Raw genomic sequence first — 24192 nt, forward strand, 5'->3', positions numbered from 1 at the left:
TATGGTGACAACATTAACATTTATTTGAAAAGGGCACCAACCACAGCTAATAGTTCTAAAGAATGACTTCAGAATACCCCCTTCCCTGGAAGGAAAACTAAGTTGATTCAACAAGTTTAAAACACAGAAGACTGCCACAGGTACCAATTCTGTACTCACATATAAATATGTCAGCTATTATATACACAATATTGGTAACTATAAACTACATCACACACATGCACGGACATAGACACATATACACACACTCAGCCAGGCCGTGAAGGTCTAAAAAGCTCAGACACACTTAGATGATGGACTGCAGCATCTATGGGTGTGCACTTTTATACTCCATGTGCCAGACTCCAGTCATTAAGAGTTCAGAAAGGGCAAGTGCTGGGCTCCCCGAAGGAGCCAGGCTGGTGCCAAAGGGCAGTCAACAGAGCCATGGTGTCATTCCTTATCACTCTCCGGGTACCCAGAATCAAGAACAGGGCCTCCCATGGTTTCCCCTTGCAGTCTTTAGACTAGACCCAGCTTTATACGGTCTTAGAAACCAGACTGTTTTCCATAAACTTTATCCCCAGATTCCAAGGACAAGATTCTTGCTTTGGTGCAATCTGCTTGCCAGAAAAGGTCAAAGAAAGCAGACCCCGCTTGCCCGATATGCCCTCCCCAACCTCCAAATCTGCTTTTAAACACAAAGCTCAGACCCGCATCTCAGACCTTGCCTTTCCCCCAGGCCCCAAACACAGCTATGCCACAGGGCTTAGCAGCTTTCTCTGTGGCAGGTGGGTAGGTCTATGACAGCAAAAGGACAACTGGAAGGCACCATGACCAAGGGACCCCAAGAAGTCTGGGGCTTCTTTTCAAGAAGTCAAGAGTCTTAGGGCTTTTCCAATCCTACTTCAGGTGAACTGCATCGTGTGGACCAGGACCAGGACCATATCCCATATGCACAGGCAGCATATGGGATATGGCTGCTCTGACCAGGGTCCTTGGTCCCAGGCCCATGTTCTCCGGCTTTGTGTGAAGGTGGGAGCCAGAAGGGGGCATTTCTAGGTTTTCTGATGAGGCCACTTAGGAGTCATGAAACCATCCACTTTAGTCAAGAGAAAACAAGAAACGGGTTCAGCATAGGAAAACAGCAGCTGCTTCTGGATCAGGCATTTTCTCTTAATCCACTTTTTATGGTCAACCACGTTAACTCCTAACCCTCAAACATATTCCTGCCTGCTAGATTCTGTCAGTGGGATGTCACCCTCTAGGCCAGAGCCCTGGGTGCTTTGATCGTGGGGGTGGGGTGGGGACTGGTTGACCTTAATAGGTTTGTTGGCTCCTTTTGATTCTGGTTTACAACAGGGAAAGAGAACAGAACTTGAGACAGGGCGATCAGACACCAAGGGCTAGAAAGGCATGGGCACTGGGCTGTTCCTCTGGCCTCCACCCGCTGTGCTTCTGCTTCTTTTCCCAGCCTTGGGACGGAGGGACAGATTCTCCTGCAATCACCATCTAGACTTCCTGACTCTGAGGCATACTTGGTCATGATCAGGTTCCCGGTATCCTACTGGATGTAAATTTAAATCAATTCTACCAAGAAGAGGGCACACAAGTGACCAGTTCTCTAAAAGCAGCATGTCCCTACCACACAGCCATGGTATGAAGAAAAAGAAACACTGGGAAGAAGACCGAGCAGCCACTGAGTCTGCACACATGAACCCTGTGCCTCTCTTCTGTTCCCAGGGCAAGGTGTTCCCATCTGTGTGGGCCTGCAGGCCTTCGGTTCTGACGCTGGCTCTCAAAAGACGCCAAGGAAGTGCTTCTCCCAATCCACAACCAGGGTTAAGATATCTCAGGGGTGGACAATGATGTCAGTGGGAACAATAAAGAAACTAATGGACTCTCACTCTAGCTAAGCAGAGGATAGAGGATGTGGCTGGCAAGTGAAAAAGGACATTTTTTAGCACAAGGCTTAAATGTTCTTAGTTTCTAAAAGGTTACTTGCCTTCATGCTTAAACTTGCCTTCAAGGTCATGCTTATAAACTTAGGTTGAGCAGTAGCCACACAGCTCCAAAGCCATGTGGGTGGTGTTGGGGTGTTGTCCTCAGGGACCTGAGATCATGCAGGCCATGCTGGAGCCATGAGCCCATGGCTCAGTGCAGAGACCATGGGAAAGAGTTGTATTACAAATGGGAAACTCTGGGGAAAGGGTCAGGAGGGCCCCATCTATGATATTTATCACATATGCAATGGAAAGTACATGTGCTCCAGTTCTCCTAATTCTGGAAAATGTTGTCACCTGTCCTAGTGAGCAGGCTGTCACCATACAGGGTCCTGAGAAGCCTAATGTCTCCTTTAATACCCCAGGCCACACTGCCTAAAACCATACCTTAGAAATGATTCCTGCAGGCCAACAGAACCACTTCCCCTTTCTAAGAAGCAAAATCTCTGGAGCAATGTTGGTCCTGAGAGAAAAACAGCTTGGAAAACGTATGGGAAGTTTGAAAGGGAAAGGACGGACTATCTTGGACCGTGGAGTATGCCCACTGCTAGGCATTCTGAGAGGTATGGAGACACCACAAGGGACATCAGGAAAGGGCCAAACCAAGATAACTGCAAGTGGCCTTGTTTGCACCCACCCAGTCCTGGGTCAGCGGCTCCCAGCACACACGAGTCACATAGGGACAGGGAGGTGGCACATAGGGAAAATGGAAGCCAAAGTGATTCCTACCACCTCTACCCAGGCCACAAGCAAGGCCAGTTGTCCCTAGTGTCTCAGACTTTGCCCAGAGAAGGAAAATGTTTTTTTCAATTCTAGATGTTAAATCTTTCTTTCCCCAAATTCTAAAGTGCCACTCGCTCAACTGCCTCTCTTAAGCCCTCACTACTGCTGGGAGCATCTTCCAGGGGAAGTGATGTGGATGGGCCTCGGGGCCCTGGTCCTTCCTCCCCCCTCTCCAGCCATCTAGAACCAGCTAGCTTGCTCAGCTTTCTCTCATCCCAGAGGCCGAGGAAACAAAGACATCAGGGACTAAACTTAACAACCAGGAAACATCCAGAAGAGAGAACCAGAGAAGACCCACCCCAAGCTTCCGCTGGACAGAGAATATGAGAAGATGCCACACTGCCAGGACACAGGCTCACCACACTTGTGCTTTGCTGAAGCGGCCACCCGGTCTGGGAGACCCATCCCCAGCTCTCCTGCTAGCCATGCTGCCCCAGTGTCTCTATCCCCAGCTCTGGCTGTAAATGCTAAGCATTGATTAACAGTAGAAAAAGAAGTGCAGACAACTAGAGAGTAGGCAGGATGCTGGGCAAGACACCCAAGCCTTAAGAGGTGAGAGCAGACATCACCCTGAGCTCTCACAGGGTCACTTCCCCAAGTGCCACCTCTGCCCTCCTTTGACCAACCATGTGGCTATCAGGCTCCTTTCTGTGGGAGTGGCTGACACTCCCTCACACACCCCCTGGAGGCTTCCCAGGCCCTTCTGCTTCTCAATGGAGACATCCTTGTGATTCTCTGTTCCTGGCTGATACAAGAGAAGACAGGTCAGATGCTTATTAGCCCAGAGGACAGGTGGCCGGACCCTCCTCACGGAAGATGACAAGGAGGAAGGAGGGGCACAGAGGACCAGAGACTCCCCCTTTGCTCATTGTCCAAGGTGACTAGTTCTTAGCTATCCCAGCTAGATTTCCAAGGTGAGAGTGAGCAGGGGGGTGGTCCTCCTGCAGACTGTGTCCTCTAAGGAGTTCTGTCTCCTGGAGTTCAGTATACACACAGATCGGGAAACTTCATCTCATAGACAGGGATGGAGTGGTTCTGCGGCTGGCCGTAGGCTGCGCTGATGGTTCCTGAAGGGCTTGGAGGGGGCCTGGAGACACACAGAGGAGAGAGGTAGGAACCGGGAACTGGGGTCCTACTCTTGTGCAACTGAACACAGCGGCGGGTTTTGGTCTCGTTAAAATGCATGCCACTCCACGGGTTTGGCCCCTCGTTAAATGCATGCCACCCCACGGGTTTCCAGACTTTCAAGATGCTCTATGGTCTTCAGCTCAGTCAAAACTCCCTGTATAGGCTCTACAGCAGCGGCTCTCAACCTTCCACATGCGGCCACCCTTTAATGCAGTTCCTCATGTTGTGGTGGTGACTTCCCAACCATAAAATTATTTTTGCTGCTGTTTCAGAACTGTCATTTTGCTATCTCTATGAATCATAATGTAAATATCTGATATGCAAACCCCCAAAGGGGTCGTAACCCTCAGGTTGAGAACCACTGCTCTCTGATGTCATAGGTACTTTAAAGATCAACTCCTTGCCCAGGACACTAAGACTCCTGTTTCTAGACCTCACTAAGCCAGTCTCCTGCCCTCTCCATGATGGCTGAGTCTAGGGCTACCATTAGAGGTTGAGGATGGAGGGAGGGCTGCTACAAGCAGGTGTGAGGAGAGGGCTTAGGACAATGGCACAGAGTTAGGGTTCCCTGCCTATGCGATCACTTACCGGATGGTGATTTCAAAGATCTGGTTGAGTTTGCTCTGCAGCAGTGATGCCTAGAGACAAAGAGAAGGGAAGTGAACTTGGGGTTCCAAGAGTGTCCACTGCTACCTCTCTGGTCACCTGTCCAAAGGACACCTAGCAGTTTCTGGCAGTAACAACCGTGGGAGGCAACGGGGGGGGGGTGCTCTTATCCTGGGCACTTGTATGTTGGACTTATACAGTCAGCTCAGGGACAACTACCAGCAAAGGCTGGGGACCTGGCAGGGCCAGGAACACCCGGGAGAGGCTTTGGCAGGCTTCTGCTCTTCAATATGGGGTATAGGGTCTGTTGGGAATGGGGTCAGGAGACAGGAGCTGACGTTACTCTTTCTTGACATGTGTCTAATACTCGGGCCTCCTCCTAGACTATGAAATCAACAGCTTACGTCTCAAAGTGGGATGTGAATAACTTACAGTAGGTAGCACTGGCTTAGAAGTTATGGGCTTTTATATAGATACAAAATAAGTCGACCTTATATATATAAAATATAAGCCACGTGCCTGTAATCTCAGCACTAATGAGGCAGAGGCAGGATGGTTGAAAGTGTGACGCAGGCCAGAGTTCAAAGGCAGCCAGGGACAAACAGGGCCATTTAAAAGACCCTGGCTGGTGAGATGGCTCAGTGGGTAAAGTATATGCTATACAAGCTGGATGGCCTGAATTCTCTCCCTGGAAACCACATAAAAGTGGAAGGAGAGACCGAAAGATACCCTTTGACCTACATGTGCATCTATAGCCATATCGTACACACGGGGCCATAACAAAAGTTTATAATAATAATAGTAAAAGTTTTTGCTCATTTTGTTAAGACAGTGAGCAAACCCTAGCTAGCCCGGGATTAGTTATGGAAACCAGTCTGGCCTTGAACTCACAGAGGTCTACTGTCTCTGAGGTCTTAGTGCTAATTAAAAGTGTAAGGCACACCACCCAGCTGGCACTTCCTATGCCACCCCCACATGCCACTGTCTGGTTTTTTGAGGGCTCACTCTGTAGCTCTGGCTGGCCTGGGATTATCTATGTAGACCAGGCTTGAATTTACAGAGATCCGCCTGCCTCTCTGCCTCCCAAGTGCTAGGATTAAAGGTCCAAGACACTGCGTGCTAAATGCTTAGTCAGGGGGCTCAGGGGAAGCAATGTAGCGGAAGGTCCTGAGGTAAACAGTGGCATTCTGTATGCTAGCACCAAGCTCCCAATTTCTGCAGTACAAAGAACCAAGGTTTGACCTCGGTCCTGCCCTCAACCCAAATCTGGTTTCTGATTGGTTAGGAAGGCACCTTGTGGTGTGTCACTCACCCGGGCCCCACAATGGGCTGCAATTTCCTCAAAGGGCGCCTTCTGGAATTTCTCTACCACCTGTCTCCGCCGCTCACGCTCCTGCTCCTCAACCGCCACACTGTCCACTGTGACACAGAGAACTGGCTTAGTGTCTAGATCGTCCTCATAGATGAGGAGAGGGAGGTGCTTGAGTAGATAAACAGGTGGGACTCCTGGGATGAAAAATGGGCGGGGGGCTGGTGAGATGGCTCAGTGGGTAAGACTGCTCTTCCGAAGGTCCGGAGTTCAAATCCCAGCAACCACATGGTGGCTCANAACCATCCATAACAAGGTCTGACGCCCTCTTCTGGAGTGTCTGAAGACAGCTACGGTGTACTTACATATAATAAATAAATAAATCTTAAAAAAAAAAAAAAAGAAAGAAAAATGGGCGGAGACATGAAAGTTGTGGAGCCCTCATGTGTCCATATAGACTTTTCCTGATTCTGTCCAAGGCTCTACCGTCTGAGAATCAGTTAAATGGACCCATGGCTGGGCTTTTAAAGACCCAAGCGGCTGCACCCTTGCTGGGACTCTCAAAACGAACGACCTCAGCTATCCCTTTTAGCACTGTCAGGGCAGTTTTTAAAAAAGACCTGAAAAGGCAGAGACCATGAAAGTCACAGCAGAGCGGTCTAAGCAAATTTCACTTAAGGCTTTCCACGCCCTCACTATCCCAGGTGAGTTAGCGCCAAATAATGAATAGGGAGGGGTTGGAGTCAAATAATGCCCTTTGTGAGTGGGTTAGGGAGACAGTGGTGTGTTCATTCATTACTTCATTACTTCATTTGTTCTCAGACAGGCTCTCATTAGATCGCCCGGGATGTTCTGGAGCTCACTATGTATACCAGGCTGGCCTCAGCCAGGCAGGTATGAGATCCACCCGCCTCTGCCTCGCCTTGCAAGTCCTGGGATCAAAGGTGTGTGCCCCCACTGCCCAGCTGAGTGCATTGATAACAAAATCCTGGAGGGGCTTCATGGGAAGGACATTTAGTGGCTTAATTTGTCATCAGTTAGAAACAACCTCTTCATAGGAACACTTCATGGGCCAATCTTGCAGGTCCCTTGTTAAATGAACACAATTTCTTCTCGGTGCCTTTCACCGGTCACCTGGCTGTAACTCACAAGCGGTAGCTTTCAGAGGCAGCCGCCATTAGCAAGCAAGAAAGGGCTTGCCTGGTAGGCAGTGCCACCCACTTCAGTGGGGATTGGGGGCTTCCACCTGAGGCTCTGGTGACTGCTGAGTTTACAAGAGGCCAGCAGCCTCTGCCACCAGACCCATGTCACCCCTGACCTCCCCTTCTCACCAGAGTTCCTTGGGGCCCCGTCTTACCAATGGCCTTCTTCAGTGTCTCATATGTGATCTCTTCTGCAGGAACTCGCTGAAGGAGAAGGGCAAAGACGTTGTGAAAGGTGAACGCTGCTCCTCAGGTGAGCACCCCTAAAGCACCCTCATTCCCAGAGGTGTCTAAGCATGTATGGAGAAAAGTAAACGAGGCCAATTCCTTAGCAGACTCCCTCAGAATAGAATTCTATTCCCTTTTACCTACCTAAGCCTGTCCATCATGCTCCACCGGATGAAACCACCACATAATTAAAAAAACAAATACTCAGAGAAATAATTGGATGTAAAAAGGCAGTTGAGAAATATGATCTCCAATATAAACTCCAAAAACTTCACAACATTTTGAAGGCTTATGATATTAAATGACACCCCAAAGTGATGAATTTTAATAAGTAAGTCAATGAAGGTTACTTATTAAACAATAAGCGTTCTGCTGATCTGATTGGTCCCAAGACCAGAGGCAATGGATCTCAACTTCTGCAGACACTATGAAATGAGGCAGGGAATAATAAAACCCAAAGAAGGGACTTCCACGGATGCACAGCCTTGGGAGAGATGCTGAAGATAATGAAGAAGATGGAACAGCAGGATCAGCTAACACAGGATCCTGAACAGAGGCCGAAGATGTGAAGCAGTGCAGACGGGGAGGTCATAGCCCTGCATCAGTTACTAGGACACCCCTGGGCTAATCTGACCCAGGGAAAGAACCAATGAGTGTCCCAGGAGGTCAGCAGAGAGTAAGGGGTACAGGCTAGGTGAGCAGCGTTTCTCCTGAGAGCATTTCTCCTCCTTAGCTTCACCTAAGTACTGAAGGGCTCTGAACCCAGGACAGGAGAGTCCCCTCTGCAGTACTGGGAAGCAGTTGGTTCACCCCAAGGCTGTAACACAGGAGAGGTCCTGCCTCTCAGGGCCACAAGGTCGCGGAGGATCCTTCTACTTCCTTACTTTGCTTCCCCAATGAGCATCCTGTCTTCTATGGGAATATTCCAGATGAGCTCTATAGAAGCTCTATAGAAGCCCTAGGTAGAGGGGTGCTTAACCCCAACCTTTAGGGACTTTTCCATGCTCTGATCACACCTGGGGAAAGACTCAGTGTCTTCCACAGCGGCCCTCATAATCCCATGAGTCTTTTTTTTTTTTTTTTCCCAAGACAGGGTTTCTCTGTGTAGCCCTGGCTGTCCTGGAACTCACTTTGTAGACCAGGCTGGCCTTGAACTCAGAAATCCACCTGCCTCTGCCTCCCAAGTGCTGGGATTAAAGGCGTGCGCCACCACGCCCAGCTAATCCCATGAGTCTTTGTGTCCCTGTCCCAATCAGATGTGGGCCCTCCTTACTTTGTATGATGCTGCGCTTGTCAATCCCCCAGTTTGTATGAATAGGGAAAGGAGACCAGAAAGCCTTTCTACAGTGATTTTTTTTTAAATGATAGCCTCATGATAGAAGAATAGTAATAAATCTTCTAGCTGGAAATATCAAACATATCACATGATGAGAGTCAGTAAGAAAGTGGATTTACATGAGAAACTAATTTCCACAGATTCTTTAATGCACTGTAAAGGGTAGGGAGCACTTAGCACCCAAGTACTGACAAGAACACTCACCTCCTCTTTCTCTGGGCTGTTCCTGGACTCCACCTCTACCTGAAGGGAAATGGTCTCTCCAATGCTCTTCCTCTTGGACAAGCGATCTTCATCTGGAAAAGAGGAGACCAGAAGCTGGGGTTCCCCGTCCTTGCAAAGCCAGAGCTAAGCCACTGGCTCTACCCACCACAGTCCTCAATGGCTCAAGACACACTTAGGCTACACCTGGAGTTTCCAGAAGCTTCCGGCTGCGGTGGGCCTCCGCCACCCACCGTTAGGATGTTCAGGTTGCTTCTTGGGGCTAAGAGATTTTGGGACCATTTATGAAGCATATCTCATTCTCAACTAGCACAAGCCTATACCATCCGCTCACAGCAGCAGTCACGGTCGCACATGCAGTGTTCCCTAAATGCATCTGCCTTCTTTGTTCCACACACCTCCATATAAACCCTCTAATGAGGCGACTGGGTTTCCAGAGACTCGCCAAAGGAGTCTTGAAAGAGGAAGTAGCACGCCCTGAGATGGATCTCTGCTCTGGGTGTTCTTTCCAATGCTACGGACCAGCCCTTCACAAGCCAGGTTATCTCATGGGCCAGCTGCTCTCTGAGATCCTAAACTGAAGAGGGGGCGTGTGGGAGTCAGGATCTCACCACAGACTCTGCTATGCCTCTCAGCTCTTATGCAACATCTAAGATGGCACCACAAGGGGTTCAGGAAGCCACACCCCTTTACTCTGGGGCTCTTGCCTGGCAGGAAAGGCAGAGGTAGATTAGAAACCTGGTCTGGAACTCATACCTGTCAGCTGAGGGATGTAGGGCAGGCAGAGTCTGTCCGAATTGTAGCCGCTGCCCCCCAGAACCTCACTGATTTTGCTCTGGCGGAAGAGAAACTCGATCACCACACCATCTAGATTCTGAGACAGCCTGAAAGACAAAGAAGAGGCAGAGGAAAACTGAGCAGCTAGAACAATCCCTGGATGGCTCTATCACACGAGCAACATATTCAGTATGCAGAATGACAGCAAAATAGAAAGTCCCCTGGCCCTTTCCCAGGGACACCTGCTGTTATTTTATATAGAATCCTTGAGTTGAATACTTGTATGCTTGCATATAAATGCTCCCTTCCCTAGTACACTGTTCTGTGGTTAATTTTGGGTGTGTGTATGTGTGTACAGGTGTGCATGTGTACTCAGATGTGTAGAGACCAGAGGTTGATGTTGGGTTGTGTTACTTAGGCAACATTTACCTTTTGTTTGAGACAGGGTCTCTCACTGACCTTGAGTTCACCAAGTAAGCTAGGCTGGCTAGCCAGTGAGCTCAGATACCTACTGTCACCCTGTCTCCAGAACTGGATGACAAACCACACGCTATCGCACTTGGCTTTTCCTTTTCTTAACATGGTTTCTGGGGAATCAAACTTCATATATATAATATGAAACAAGCAATTTATCAACTGATCTATCTCACCAGCCTGTGGCTGAGTTTACTCATCTATTATTTATATCCTTTCAAAGCATCACAGACTTTCTGAATCTTTTTCTTTGGTGATGCTCAGTGTGGGATTCAACCCAGGATGCATGCACCGTAGGCAAACGCTCTATCACTGAACTACAGACAGCCCCTACCCAACATCACCGCTCTCCGGCAGTTAGTGTGTGGCAGCCACAGTTTAGAAGGCTAAGTCTTGTCGTTGGACAGCTTTTGTTCCGTACTATCCTTGCTGACATCTCTGTCATGCTGGAGTGATACTGGTCCATAGCATCATCTGAAGGTAAGGTCTATTGGGATACCTCCTCTATAATACACTCCCCTGGGTTTGCCCAAAGCTCCTGGAGGTTGCATTACTTCCTTTGCAGCATGACCTCCTGTGCAGCGTGACCCCCTGTGCAGCATGACCTTCTGTGCAGCGTGACCTCCTGTGCAGCGTGACCCCCTGTGCAGCGTGACCCCCTGTGCAGCCTGACCCCCTGTGCAGCATGAGCCCCTGTGTAGCGTGACCCCCTGTGCAGCCTGACCCCCTGTGCAGCCTGACCCCCTGTGCAGCCTGACCCCCTGTGCAGCATGACCCCCTGTGCAGCCTGACCCCCTATGCAGCATGACCTCCTGTGCAGCGTGACCCCCTGTGCAGCGTGACTCCCTGTGCAGCATGACCTCCTGTGCAGCGTGACCCCCTGTGCAGCCTGACCTCCTGTGCAGCGTGAACCCCTGTGCAGCATGACCCCCTGTGCAGCATGACCCCTGTGCAGCGTGACCCCCTGTGCAGCGTGACCTCCTGTGCAGCGTGACCCCCTGTGCAGCATGACCTCCTGTGCAGCATGACCCCCTGTGCAGCATGACCTTCTGTGCAGCATGACCCCCCTGAGCTGACTCACCATGACCTGCTTGGGGTTTGTCAGCATGGCAGCCATGGAAGGATTACAGTAATGCGATGAAGCTGAACTCTGCCCAGGACATGCCTAAGTCCCCTGAAGCATGTCCCTGCCTGGCCTCATACTGCCATGCCTGGTACCATCCTTACCTGGGCCTTTCCACAAACACATCCTCAGGAAGCATGTATGGTGCCTCTTTCTTTCTGGTCTCTATCACCTGGAATTTGGGAGGAAACAAATGATGAGAGCCGGGTCCAGCTGGACCAGGTGCCTCAGAGCGGGTGCCAGGAAGAGCCGCGAGCTCCATTTCAGAGCCCCCCACCCCAGCCTCCTTGGAGATTGAGGCCTGAGAGCTTCTCCAGGGAGAATCCAGATCCCCAGTCATCATCAGAGCCGCCTAGGGAAATGAGTGGCTGCTAAGGCTGTCACCATTGATGACGCACAGGCGCCAAGTGTCCTCCGTGTACAAGGTACCATCCCTGAGAGACTGAGGTGCTGTCGTCCGTGTCTTATGCCTGTGCTTTCGATTTACACGAGTGAAAAGAGACTGCAGGTGGAATGTCTGCATCTGATGGACAGGGATGGCTTGAGATTTCATCAATAGCCCTTGCAAGTGTTGGGGGAAGAGATGTGAACATTACTGAGGTGGTGACAAGCCAGGGAAAGATGGTGTGCAGGTGTGCGAGGGTGACCTGGAAACAACCCCATGATTTCCAGCGAAGATGGCTTCTTTTTCTTTCATATCAGCCCAGAGCCTGGGAAAGTCCAACATTCTTGGGAAGTCTCTGGTACACTGACATAGCACCTTCTCTCATGCCCCAGCAGAGACCAGGGATTTTAAACTTAATTCTAGACACCATATGACTCCACCCAAAATACTTGAGAATTTTTTCTTAAAAAAATTATTTTTATGTGTATGAGTATTTTGCCTGTATGCACGTATATGTACTATGCTCATGTGTCTAGTATCTGTGAAGGCCAGCAGAGGGCATCATATCCTCTGGGACTGGAGTTAGAGACAGTTGTGAGCTACTATATGGCTGCTGGGAACTGAACCCAGGTCCTCTGCAAGAGCAGTCAGTGTTCTTCTCTTGACCACTGAGCCATCTCTCCAGTCCCCCTCAGAGACTTTTAAAAGACTTATGCAACAGCCAAGGAGGGGCGTGTACATGTCGTGGTTACCCATGGAGGTTTGGGATTGCCTGTTGCCTTCCGCCTTGGTGAGGCGGAGTCTCTCTTGCTTTTGCCACGGTACCATACATTGGCCCATGAGCGTCTGTCTCTGACTCCCCTTTTGCCACAGAATGCTGGGATTTAGGTGTGTACCCATGTGCTTGGATTTCTTAAATGAGTTCCAGGTCAAGCAAGGGATTTCATCCTAAGACAGTTTCAGTGTTGCCCAGACTGGCCTCGAACTGGAGTTCCTCTACACCAGTAGCCTTTTGAATGGCTGGGATTATAGGCCTATATCACCACACTCAGTTTACCCAGCCTTTATTTATTAGCCCAGGCTGGCCAAACCTTGCTATGCTGAGGTCTTCCTGCCCCTGAGCCTTCTTGAGGGCTGAGGATTAGAGGCATATGTCACCATACCCAGTTTTGTGTGGTGCTGGGAACTGAACCCAAGGATTTATGCATGCTAGCTGGGTACTCTACCATCTGAATCACATCCCCACTCCTCCCCCAAACTCCTATGAAGTTGCTTTCTTCTGAGTGGTTGGAGGAGTGTGTGCCACGTGCTTCCATGAAGACAGAGGGTGGGGAGCAGTTATGAGACCTCTGGGCTCTTGGGCCCCTAATGACACCAACCTCGTGGATGTGCTGGCAGAAGGCAGGCACTGTTGTGAGCTGGCTGATGAGGTTCAGGTAGGCTGCACCCAGAGCGTAGAGCGCACAGCGGTTGTAGGTAGGCAGGTTCTCCTCGTTGACCTGGGCCACATCCTGTGGTAACATAGATCAGCTTCCAGAGTCTTTCCCTGACAATTTAAAGTCTACACGCTCCCACCGGACCTCTCTCCAGTCTTCTTAGAAATATCTCATCTCTCTAGACTAAATCTTTGTCCCACAACCTGGGGAGGCAGAAGTCTTCCTTACAAAGCTAGAGAAAATGGTTCATGGAATAATCTGTGAGCCGGGGGCTCCTAAATCCCTACTAAGCATAGAGGCAGTGGCCACACCTCCCTACTCTGTGGTTCTAGCTATAGTGAGCCAATCCCCCTCATTACCATTAACCACAGCGTAGCTGAAGCCTGGTTGATTGGCTTGGCTTGTTACACTAAAAGCTGTGGATGCCAGCAGAAGACCTCAGTGAGACTCAAGAGAATTGTAAATTCCATCTCTTAGGGTAAATAAAGGACATGCAACATCTAGGTTGGCCTGCAGGATTTAGCATGGTCACAAAGATAACCTAAGACAACCTGTCACTAGGTTCAAGAACGTGATGCCTGCTTGGCTTCAGGACCTAGATGTCCTGCAACCTTTGAGGTTGGAAGGACCCACCTTGAAGGCAGCGCACTTCCAGCCAGGCAGATCTTGAAGGTCTTAGGTCCTGTTGATTACCACACTGGCTGCCCACAAATCTCAATGCAGGCTTGTTAAAGACATGGGCCCCAGGCTTGGGGCACTGTCGCTTTCTGGTTTGGGCAATGTTTTTGTTGTTTGTTTGTTCTTGTTTTTCAAGACAGGGTTTCTCTGTGTAGCCTGGCTGCCCTGGAACTAGCTCTGTAGACAGGCTTGGCTTTGAACTCAGAGATGCGCCTGCCTCTGAGATTAAAGGTGTGTGCCACCATCTGTATTTTAAACAAGCATCAGAGGCAATTCTGAAGAAGTAGATCCGAGAGTGAGAGGGTTTTTAAATGAACACATCTGTTTCAGGATCTCTCAGGGCTTTTGAATGCCCTCTCCGGAACTTTTGGGGTAGCACTCAGACCCCATGATGGACTTGAAATGTTCGAGGTACAGGGATGATTCTGGATAACCTTATGTCCTCTTTACCTTAAAGATGACCAAGAGCCATGAATTAGTGTCTGGGGCTTCCCAGACAAGACCATACATAGGGGTCTTCATGAATAACCAACCAGAGTCCCTGGACACCAAAACAACTGTCAAGCAACAGTTGTAGAGTATTCCTATCTGTACCTGGCTTACAGGCCCCTCCCCATGATCCTCATCCAGCCCTGCCCACGTCGGCCCACCTGAACAGCCAGCACCAGTCGGATGAGGTCCACCACCACCTCCTCATTGGCCAGCTCGATGCTGATGAGGGCCAACAGGCCGTAGAGTGCCTCGTAGTGCTTCTGGATGTTCGTCTCCTCCTTACAGCTCAGGTAGATGTGCCTGTATAGCTGCTGGGAGTGCTGGGGACAGGACAGCCATGGTCAGTCGGTGGGAGCAGAGAGGATGGGGAAGAAGGCCCAGCTGAAGGGGAGGTAATAGCTGTGTGTGGTACCCCATCTCCATTCTCAGCAACTGGTTAATCTGGTCAACTGAAGGAGGGAGGAGGCAGACTCCAGACCTCAAGCCGTGACTTAGAGACTGGGAGGTTGGGACCTATAAACCTGGCCTCCTCTGGGGTTTGTGTGTTTTGTGGTGACGCTCACCTTCTTCATGAAGACAGTGTCCTGCCGGGAGCACTTGTCCACTTTCAACTTCAGGACTGAGATGTCACCAAGGGTGCTGGGAAGGGATGGAGGAGCCACTTAGCCCACGTGAGGCCAGCCTGAGTTCACATGGTGTCACTAGGTTTTACCCCAGTGCTGTGGGCTGCCGTTCATTCTTAGCCCGATCTCCATTTCCTCTACTGTCCTCACACCCCCTTTCTGTTAAGCTGTGTGCTGATTATTCTCTTCTGTGGAGAGAATCCCCTGTGCACTGTGTGGAAGCATCACCTGCCAGTAAAAAGCTGACGGCCTATTAGCAAAAGTCAGGAGATAAGAGATGCGAGTGCCAGTAGAAAGACAGGAACTCTGCGAGAGAGGTGTGGGAAGGTTCACCTCCCCAACTCTGCGGAGACAGACACGAAACCGAGGAAAGGTAACCAGCCACGTGGCACACAGAGACTAGAATAAACGAGTTATATACATTATGAGCTAGTCAGGGAACAAGCCCAAGCTTGTGGCTAGACATTTATTAATAAATAAGTCCCAGAGTTTATTCGGGAACTGGAGCATGGATAGAAAAGACTCTGATTATATCCTTTCCCCCCTTACTCCTTCCAAATCCCCAGTGCCAATGGCCCTATGTCCCCCTCTTCACTAGACCTGAGATGTCCCTTAGTACCTGCTATCCTACTTTCAATGCCCACAGTACTCTCTCCAGCCCTCAGGCTAGGCTCAAGCACACTGGCTCCCCACACTCCTTGGCCAATGTCAGGGATGAATTCTAGTGGGTCTCACTGCACCCAAATTGTCCTCCACCTGGGTGTAAGGTGACTGACCAAGAAGACAGACAGGTCTCATTGCCCCCCACTGCCCATCACACCTCTACTGAAGGAGGGACCTCAGGCTCACCTGATGGTAGAGAACTTGTGGCGGTTGCCATGGCGATCAATGAAACTGATGAGAATCTCTAAGACGAAGAGGCGGATTTCTGCATCCTCCATAAGGGCAGTGGAGAGAAGGCGGTCCAGAAAGTTGCTGGGCAGGGCTGACATCATGTTGTTGCACTGGAAACCTGTGGATACCTGTGACGAAGCCAGGGCAGGCATACTTAGGAACACTGTCTCTCTCGGTGCAGAGATAAGTTGGAGAAGCAGCCAGAAGAATTCTGTTGTAAAGTATCCATCCTCTGGATAGAGCATCCACCCTGTCCTCTCACAGGCCCTGAGGGTCCCCCTAGAAAGTCTGCTTGGTACAGTTCAGTTGATATGTATGTGCATGGGGACAGCACACAGGGGCAGTTAAGTGTTAGAAGTGAGTACAGGATGAGGATGGAGATAGGCAAGAGTCTGGGAACAACTGAACGCCCACTGTGTACAAGGCTTTGTTAAGACCAGGAGTCTCAAGAACTAGAGGGCAGAGGAAGTCACAGCTGCCTGGCAGACTCCACTCGCATACCTGACACAGCCCTGTGATAATGGGGCCTTCTGACCCAAATCAGTCGGCATAAATAGATACATCACACAGAACGCCAAATGCTCAGGTCATGAGGGTATTTCCTGTTAAGTCCATTGATACCTCTGATGATTCTGAAGGCTCCCATGGAACCAGCCCAGCCCAGCCCAGCCCAGCCCAGCCCAGCCCAGCCCAGCCCAGCCCAGCCCAGCCCAGCCCAGGAACATCAGGTGTTCTCTGAAGGGGGATATGGGTGTTCCCCAGACTGTCGCCATATGACACTGGGTACAAATGAACAAGGGTCAACTCAGCAAAACTGCAGGGTCACAGAGACCAAGGAGAGGTTAGACAAGTAGATTCGGGAAGTACAAGAACAAAGGGACTTTGCAGAAGGACACTGGGTGGGACTGGAGGCATACTCAGTGGTGGGGCATTTGCTTATCATGCGTGAGGACCTGGCTCCAATCCCTACAGCAAAGTAGCCAATAAGCAAACGCAATAGAAGGCTGAGGACAGGAGACGAGGGGAGGGGAGACTTGCTTGGAGTGAGGGGCTCCATATACACCAGCCTGCTGGGAGCAGAGGTGGGAGCTGGGTGGTGCAATAAACAGAATGAGAGCAGCGTTTCTCAACCTTCCTGATGCTGAGACCCTTTAGTGCTGTCCCCATACATATACATGTCAACTGAACTGTCCCTCATGGTGTGGTGACCCCCAACCATGACATTATTTTTGTTGCTATTTCATAACTGCAATTTTGCTTCTGTTATGAATCATAATGTAATTATATGTTTTCGGATGGTCTTGGGCAACTCCTGTGACAGGGCCATTTAATGACCTCCGCAGGGTCAGGATCTACAGATTGAGGACCACTGGACTATCTATCGGGAGAAAGATCTAAAAAAAAAAATCCGAACCTTTAGATGTTCATCTTAGAAACTGAGACCTTCTCAAGGAAACAAAATAGGAAATGGCATTCCAGAACGTTCTCCTGGTGCTTATGATAGCTGAAGGTGGACTTAGAAACATTGAAGACAAACCTAGTTGTGAGATGTCCAAAGTCTAGGTCGGGGCAGGGAGCTTATTACAGAAGCAAATTTCAAAGCTGGGCATGGCAGTGCATGTATGCCCTTAGTGCCAGCACTTGGTAGGTTAAGGCAGGAAGGAGGATCGTGAGTTTGATGCCAGCATAGGCTACGTAAGATCCAAGGCCAGCCAGGGTTGCTAGGGGTGGGGGTCTCTCCTAAATAAATCACATACGCACAAACACAGATTTCAGAACTCGCCATGGCTGACCACCCACGCTCCCTAGGGAAACTGCATATATAATCAGGTGGGCATGGGAATGGCACTTGGCAACATCAGACCCCAGCAATGAAAGCTGAGATGCATTAGGACATATAGGAAACATGGGAGAAGGAGGTGGTGGTGGCTGGAAGGTGGGAGAAATGGGGGAAACAGAGGCAAATGACCTGGGGAAGGACACCAGGTAGGCAGATGGGGACGAATGACCTCAAGACCCACACGGTCTTAGTGCAAGGCCACCAGTGGGCACATAGAGCCACCATTAACAAAGAGAAGCATTAAGTTCCCACCTTGCACTGAGCAACTGAATGGGGCTCAGGTTGGGTTTCAGCCTTTCACTAACCCCTTTAATAGCTGGACATTATTTGTGCAGCATGAAACACAACTGCCTTAGTTACCTGAAATAAGTTGTGACCATAGAGGCAGAGCAGGGATGGGTTAGGGTGGCTCACCTGAAGGAGGGACTTCAGCAACATGATCTGGGTCAGCCGGTTCCTATTTTCCCTGTAGGCCAGAGACATGGTCTCAGCAGGATGGCAATACAGTGCTCACGGGCACCCCCCCCCACACACACACGAGTTTTCTCACCAGGAGGCTTGTTGGTGGACCCATGATTTCCCTAATGGGGGGGGGGAAGAGGGAGCCTGAAAAATTGCCACAGGACCTATGACCCCTCTGCTGAAGGGTTTTTGAGCCAAGAGAAGAGAGCAGAGCCACAGAAGTCAGGGTGGAGACCAGGAGCCAGAGAGGGTGGGCAGGGAGGAAGCAGTGGACTGACCCCGTCCGTCCGGTCTCTACGGGGTGATGCACGGAAGGCAGCGGGACTTTGCTCATGATGAAGAGGATCACCTCTGAGCGCTGGTAGGTCGGCAGTGTGCTGGCAAAGGAGCCTGTGAGGAACAGGACAGGGAGCATGAGAGGTCCCCGGGGCTCAGCAGCAGCTGAATGGAGAGAGAGGCTCCCTGGTGCCCAGGGGTGAGTCGGCTCAGAGAGCTCTGCCTAGGCAGGCTGCCATGGCCCTGTCTCCCGAGGAGGGAGCAGGAGGGACTCCAGAGGGCTCTTCCAGATGCCAGCTCTTCCCTTGTTACTGTCATCTGGACTCCTTTACTGGGGGACAGGGCAGCTCAGTGGTTTTACTGCTGATGAGGCCATGGCATAGGCACAAGAACCTCCGAGAGGGAGGAGTCCCTGAGCCTGTGATTCCAAGTTTCTCCACACCCAGGGCACAAATAGTTTCCACTGCTTTCTTCCGGTTCTCTTCTTTCCCTAAGTCCCACCTCCCCTCCGGTGGCCCCACCTGGAAGCACTAGGCATGCCTAATGAGGAGGAAGACACAGCAAGTCTGCCTTTGCAGGCAAGCCGGGCTGCGAAACCCAGACTGATCTGGTGCCATGTGTCATTAGCTGGCCGCCATTTTTCCCAGTGTCCCTAAATAACACAGTGCCAGGTAATCATACAGCAGATGCTATGGCGGAGGCCTGGTTCTCCCACAAGGATCATCTCTATCTAGTCCTGGTTCCACCCCATCCTCCCAAGAGTCCTTCCTCTTCTAACTCCTTTTCCCAGGCCCCAGCCTAACTCCTCCCCTAGAGCTCTTCCCATCTCCAAGCTTTGCCAGGGTCTCTCCTTTCAGTACAGCCCTAGTCTTAACCCGTAGGCCCTGCCTGCCTCAGGACAGAGACCTAGGTCCCTGGCAACCTCTCCCACAGCCTCATTCCTCTTCAAGTCTTATCAGGCCCCTCCCTTCTCCAAGCCTCACAGGGTCCCTCCCCTTACTAAGTTCCTTCTCCAGACTCCGCCCCTTTCCAAGCCTCGCCCAGATCTATCTCCACTACCCTGTCCTAGGCCTTGGTTCATAGGCTCTGCCTCCTTAGCTCCGCCTCCAGATCATTGACAACTCCTCCCCTAGAGTCGGGCCCCCAAGCCTCAGTGGCCCCTCCCAGCCCCACCCATTTCCCTACCGATAGTTTTGATGACGGCCTCCTGGAACATGCGCTCCTCATGCTCCTTGATGATCTTGGAGCCCAGGCTCACAGCGCCGTCGTAGCTCCCGGTTAGCGCGTAGTCGATGCTGAGCCTCAGCTGCCGCAGCAGGGTGTTGAACATCTCCAGTACCGTGGGCCCTGGGCGCCAAGGGGAAGGGACCCACAAATCACGACAGGAACCCCCCCTGCTCTCCCGTAAGCCCAGGCCCGCACAGCCAATCGGCTCTAAATCCAACGCCTGCACACACCCCCACCCCCACCCCACGCCCCTTGCCTTTTGCTCCGGACCGCCTTACCGACAGAGCCCGTGGCAGCGATAACTGCAGCTTCCGATAGGACTTCCACGATGCCGGCGCGCACAGTCGCCGCGCTGCGGCTGTTGGCGTCCAGGTGGCTCAGGAGCTGCTGGATAACCAGGTGGGAGTGCTGCGGCTGTGGGGGAGGAAGACGTGCTGGTCCCCAACTACCCCACCAGGCCCGGTAGCCCTCTGCTGGAACCCAGAGGCTCAGGGTGAACCGAAATGACATCCCACAGCCAGTGGACACTGCAGGTGGCACCCAGACCTCGCTCTCTTTCTTGCAGCACCCCACCCCAACCCCCCACAAACACGGAGCCAAATCCCAGGGAATCTGTTTTTTGCACATTTCCCCTGATTTCCTTTACTTCAAAGGCGGCCAGCAATCCATTTCAAAATATTGTCTTTCATTTCTCCCTGTCCCCAGGTTTTACTGGCAAGGCCCATGAGAGGCCACGTGGTTCATCTCAGTGCGGCTCAAAGTGTGGCTGGGAGCCAGCCCAGTGCAATTCAAGGTCTGTCAGATAACACTGCTGCTAAGATGAGGGCCAGAAGGAAGGTACACAGCAGTAACGGGGCCGCTCAGGGAATACAGGCGGCTTGTCTTCTTCGAGATTTAATTTTCTCTAGGAATTATTTTCCATTGTATTTCATAAAAAAAAAATGTTGGCCTAGGATGCAGGAAACATTAAACAGAGAACCCCTTGCAATTCCTCCCCAGCCGGATGATCTGTGGCAGCTGGGGGTCTCTGGGGGAAAGTCAGAGGACGCCTGGCTTTCTGCTTTGTGCATTGTCCAGCACCAGGAAGTGCCCTTGTGCAGGGCGGGGGACAACCTGGAACAAACCATACCTGAATTGAGTACATGATGATTTTAAAGCAACGGGTGGCAAACACCTTGGGTTCCCAAAGAGAGTGGTTATCCAGATGGCTGTGAGGAGAAAACACGGGGAAGGAGGGTGACTAGGAAACAGGGAGGGAGGGAGGGAGTAGAGATGAACTTGGAGGGACAGTGACACCTCCCGAGAGCCCCTGGCAGTTTCCAATCAAGGAAGGGCTTACAGTACAGGCTCTATAGCTTGACACGAGCAATGAAGTTGGCACCTTTGTTCAGTTTTTGGTACCTTCCTCTTAATCAGCACAAGCCACAGGTGGCCACCTTGTGGTAGCCCAGCTGTGTGAACCAACAAAGGATTGACTTGGCTGGAGCAAGTCTGCAAGGCCATGGCTCTCTTCTCACATCTGCAGATGGGGGGGGGGGGGACCTGGGCAGCTGGCAAGGAGAGCCTTGAAACCCGCACCAGGGAGTAGAGCATTTCCTGGGTGGGAGGAACACTCAACTCACATAAGAACGGGCTTGATGGCGTTCTTGATGTTGCCAAAGGCGGCCCGGCCCAGCAGCTCTCTCAGGCACCTCTCAGCCAGTTCCGCTGGGTTCTCCTTTTCCTTCTCTGGTGCTTGGAGGGGCGAGGGAGACCGGCTGTGAATACAGAGCCATGTGGATAAAGGATGGGGTTCAAAGCTGGGAGCTAGGATTGTATAACCCTAGGTTTCTGCTCAGAACAAGCAGGAATTGGAAATAAGTTACAGCAGGTCATAGAGTAGTCTTGGCTACCAGCGATTAACCAGGGATCTGGGAGTAGAAGATTGGGTAGACAATAGAGTTGTTTGTGGAGAAACACTTCAGGGTGGACTGGATTGCCTCTGGGAGGATCTAGACATATCTAAGGGCTTGGGAAGAGGGGGGTGAGAACTGAAAAGAGGCATAAAGGTATGGTGATTGGGTTGGGGGTGACTTAATGGTATGCAAGTCTGAGTGAACCTCTGAACAGAAATCTTTTTTTTTTTCTTCTGAGAGCAAAGCAGATCCGTGAGCTGTTATATCAGAAATAGCCACCAGGGGGCACACTTACTTTCCTCTGCGAGTTTAACTGCCCAGACCCAACTAAGTGCATTTTTACTGAGCATTTAAGCTCAAAAGCAAGGTAGGAGCCGGGCGTGGTGACGCCTTTAATCCCAGCACTTGGGAGGCAGAGGCAGGCGGATTTCTGAGTTCGAGGCCAGCCTGGTCTACAAAGTGAGTTCCAGGACAGCCACGGCTATACAGAGAAACCCTGTCTTGAGGTAGGACAGCAACAGGAACCTTTCTCCCTATCCCATTCTACTGGGGAAAGTAAGGGTCAGGGGGCTGGATGAGTCTGATCTTTTGGAGATTCTAAGATTAAAATCCAGTGTCTGCAATTCTTGAGTGGCTGTGGCTGGTCAGTCATGTTTTAAGGTCTGAAATGGCATCATGAAGTGAGCTGGGGAAGTTCCAAGGGAAAGTCTTTAGCATTTAGAACCACAAAAGGTATTTCAAGCCTCCTTATCTGGCACAATCTATCTCTTGCCCCCTTGTGTCCTGACCAGCTTACCTATATACTGGGGGCAACCCTGTCTTGCTGTCTTGTCTGAAGGGGCTCAGAGGCTGGCAGAAGACAGACCAAAGCATCCACTCATTGGGAAACAAGCTGCAAAGCCAAGATTCCTGGCCTTGTAGCTGCCTTTTACCTTCCTGTCCAAGCTAGGTGTGTTCCAGGAGCCTGGGTGTAAATCGGTGCTCCGAAAGTTGACTCCCCCCCCACTCCGGCTCACCTCTCTGCCTCTTCCACGTGCTGCAGATTGAAAAGCAGCGACGGGACGATCTTGTCCATGTGCTGTGGGTCCCAGATGTTGGCCTGCAGCTCATCATTCACCGTTTTTCTCACTACCCCTTGCAGGCCTTTGATGCCTGACATGCGAATCCTGTAAGGAAAAATGTGGAGGCGTGTCCACACCCAGAGCGAACATCTCTACAGCCAGGAGAGGAGCTCACCAAGTTCTAGAGGCTTGCGTGCTCTCAAAGGCTCCTCGCCCACTCCTCCTTGTGGGTTCCCGCCCGCTCCTCCTTGTGGGTTCCCAGTTGGTTGGGATACATAATAAACAAGATCCTTGCCCTTGTGTAGCTAGTGGGTGGAGACAGACGGGGACCAGAGACATAAGAGGGGAGAGCCAGGCAGGCCTCATGGATGGGAGCAGAGAGCAAAGCCACGGCAGAGGGGAAGCAGCAAGCTATGAGATCCACAGAAGAAGGACTGCGTGAAAGTTCTGGGGCAGGACTGTCCTCTGTGTCCTTGGAGGCACAGCTGAAGGAGAGTGAGTAGGAGGACCCAGAGGATGGAGTGAGGGAGAGCCACTGTGAGGACCTGGGCTGTGCTGATGGGTGTAGATGTTGGGAGCAGGTTGCCTTTGAGGTGTCCAAGTGCACCTTTTAAACAGAGGAGTGAGTGGTGGGTTTGTGTGTTCACGCATACTTGTGGGTTTTGTTTCTGGCCTTCAAGTTCAGCTCAGGAGAACATTATATTTTGCCCTGTTTTCTGACCCCCACTCACGAGTTTTTCTTTCAGAATCATCTGCTGGGAGCCCCCTTCTGATTGACAGCCACCCACACTGGCAGCAGGAGACCGGAAGGAGAGTCTGCAGATTGGCCATCCAGTGCTGAAGCCCTTCAGCGCCCCTTGGTGAGTCTACTGGGAGCTCTACAGGCCCCTGGACTCCTGGTACTCACTTAGTCTTGATTTCCAGGTCATCGTGGCTTGAGTGACACATTTCACTGAATCGGGACACAAAGAAGTCATAGCTTCGATGATAGGAGGGGGTGTCCTCTTCAATGTTGGCGAACTTCACAAACTGTCGGGCAGAGGGAGAGAATGTGTGTGAGAGGCCGTCGTGCTGCCCCTTGGCTCTGGGTGTCCCAAGCATTTGCTTCAAAAAAGGCCACAGATCCCGGTCTCTGGGGAGCAGCCGGAACTTGCTGGGACTTGAAGGGGATCTGGGTCAAAGCACAAACTCACTCCGTGACTGAGTTCTGAAGCAGGAGAGCAAGTCTGAACAATTGACTCCGAAACTGGAGCCCACCGTCCGGCTGGAGTTCTGAGTGTTTAAAGCTCTGCGCTTTGGTAGTCTCCCTCCCTGTCCATCCCTTTCTCTTCGAAGCAGGGTTTCACGGGGCAGATGTTGGCACTGAACTTGGTCCTCCTCCCCTTACCTCCCAGTTGCTAGGATTACAGGTGTTTGTCTCCATGCCTGGCTTTAGCCCTCATCTTTAGCAGCATTCTCAGCTGCAGATTGTACTGCGTTGTACGTCTCCAGCTTTAAAGAGGGAATTCATTTCAATCAAGTCTCCCAGGGAAGCAAGCATCATATACAAAATGAACTGCTAAAAACTAATACAATTTATTTTGTCTGATGATATAAATGCTAGCATTCCCAAACAATTCTACAAGGAGATTAAATTAATGGATTGGAGATAGAGCTCGGAGGAGAGAGTGCTTACTTAGCATGCAGAGGAGAGAGTGCTTACTTAGCATGCAGAGGAGAGAGTGCTTACTTAGCATGCAGAGGAGAGAGTGCT

The 24192-nt window shown here is 51.0% G+C and overlaps 1 protein-coding gene across 2 annotated transcripts in view; it reads right to left on the reverse strand.

Moving 5' to 3' along the window:
* Efr3b (EFR3 homolog B) overlaps nt 1–24192 on the reverse strand; it is a 48357-nt gene continuing 24165 nt past the window's right edge. For both annotated transcript variants that reach the window (XM_021201951.2, XM_029540812.1), the window contains exons 5-23: nt 23347–23468; nt 22395–22544; nt 21106–21240; nt 20613–20691; nt 19762–19897; nt 19442–19603; nt 18259–18370; nt 17933–17984; nt 15634–15806; nt 14725–14800; nt 14320–14481; nt 12935–13066; nt 11275–11342; nt 9553–9680; nt 8779–8870; nt 7166–7214; nt 5812–5918; nt 4482–4531; nt 1–3852 (exon numbers count right to left, since the gene is read on the reverse strand). In XM_021201951.2, the coding sequence (XP_021057610.1) occupies nt 3747–3852; nt 4482–4531; nt 5812–5918; nt 7166–7214; nt 8779–8870; nt 9553–9680; nt 11275–11342; nt 12935–13066; nt 14320–14481; nt 14725–14800; nt 15634–15806; nt 17933–17984; nt 18259–18370; nt 19442–19603; nt 19762–19897; nt 20613–20691; nt 21106–21240; nt 22395–22544; nt 23347–23468 (2091 nt within the window). In that variant the 3' untranslated portion in view covers nt 1–3746. The remainder of the gene's footprint in view (nt 3853–4481; nt 4532–5811; nt 5919–7165; nt 7215–8778; nt 8871–9552; nt 9681–11274; nt 11343–12934; nt 13067–14319; nt 14482–14724; nt 14801–15633; nt 15807–17932; nt 17985–18258; nt 18371–19441; nt 19604–19761; nt 19898–20612; nt 20692–21105; nt 21241–22394; nt 22545–23346; nt 23469–24192) is intronic.

Source organism: Mus pahari, chromosome 7, assembly GCF_900095145.1.
Source record: "Mus pahari chromosome 7, PAHARI_EIJ_v1.1, whole genome shotgun sequence".
NCBI classification, from domain to species: domain Eukaryota; kingdom Metazoa; phylum Chordata; class Mammalia; order Rodentia; family Muridae; genus Mus; species Mus pahari.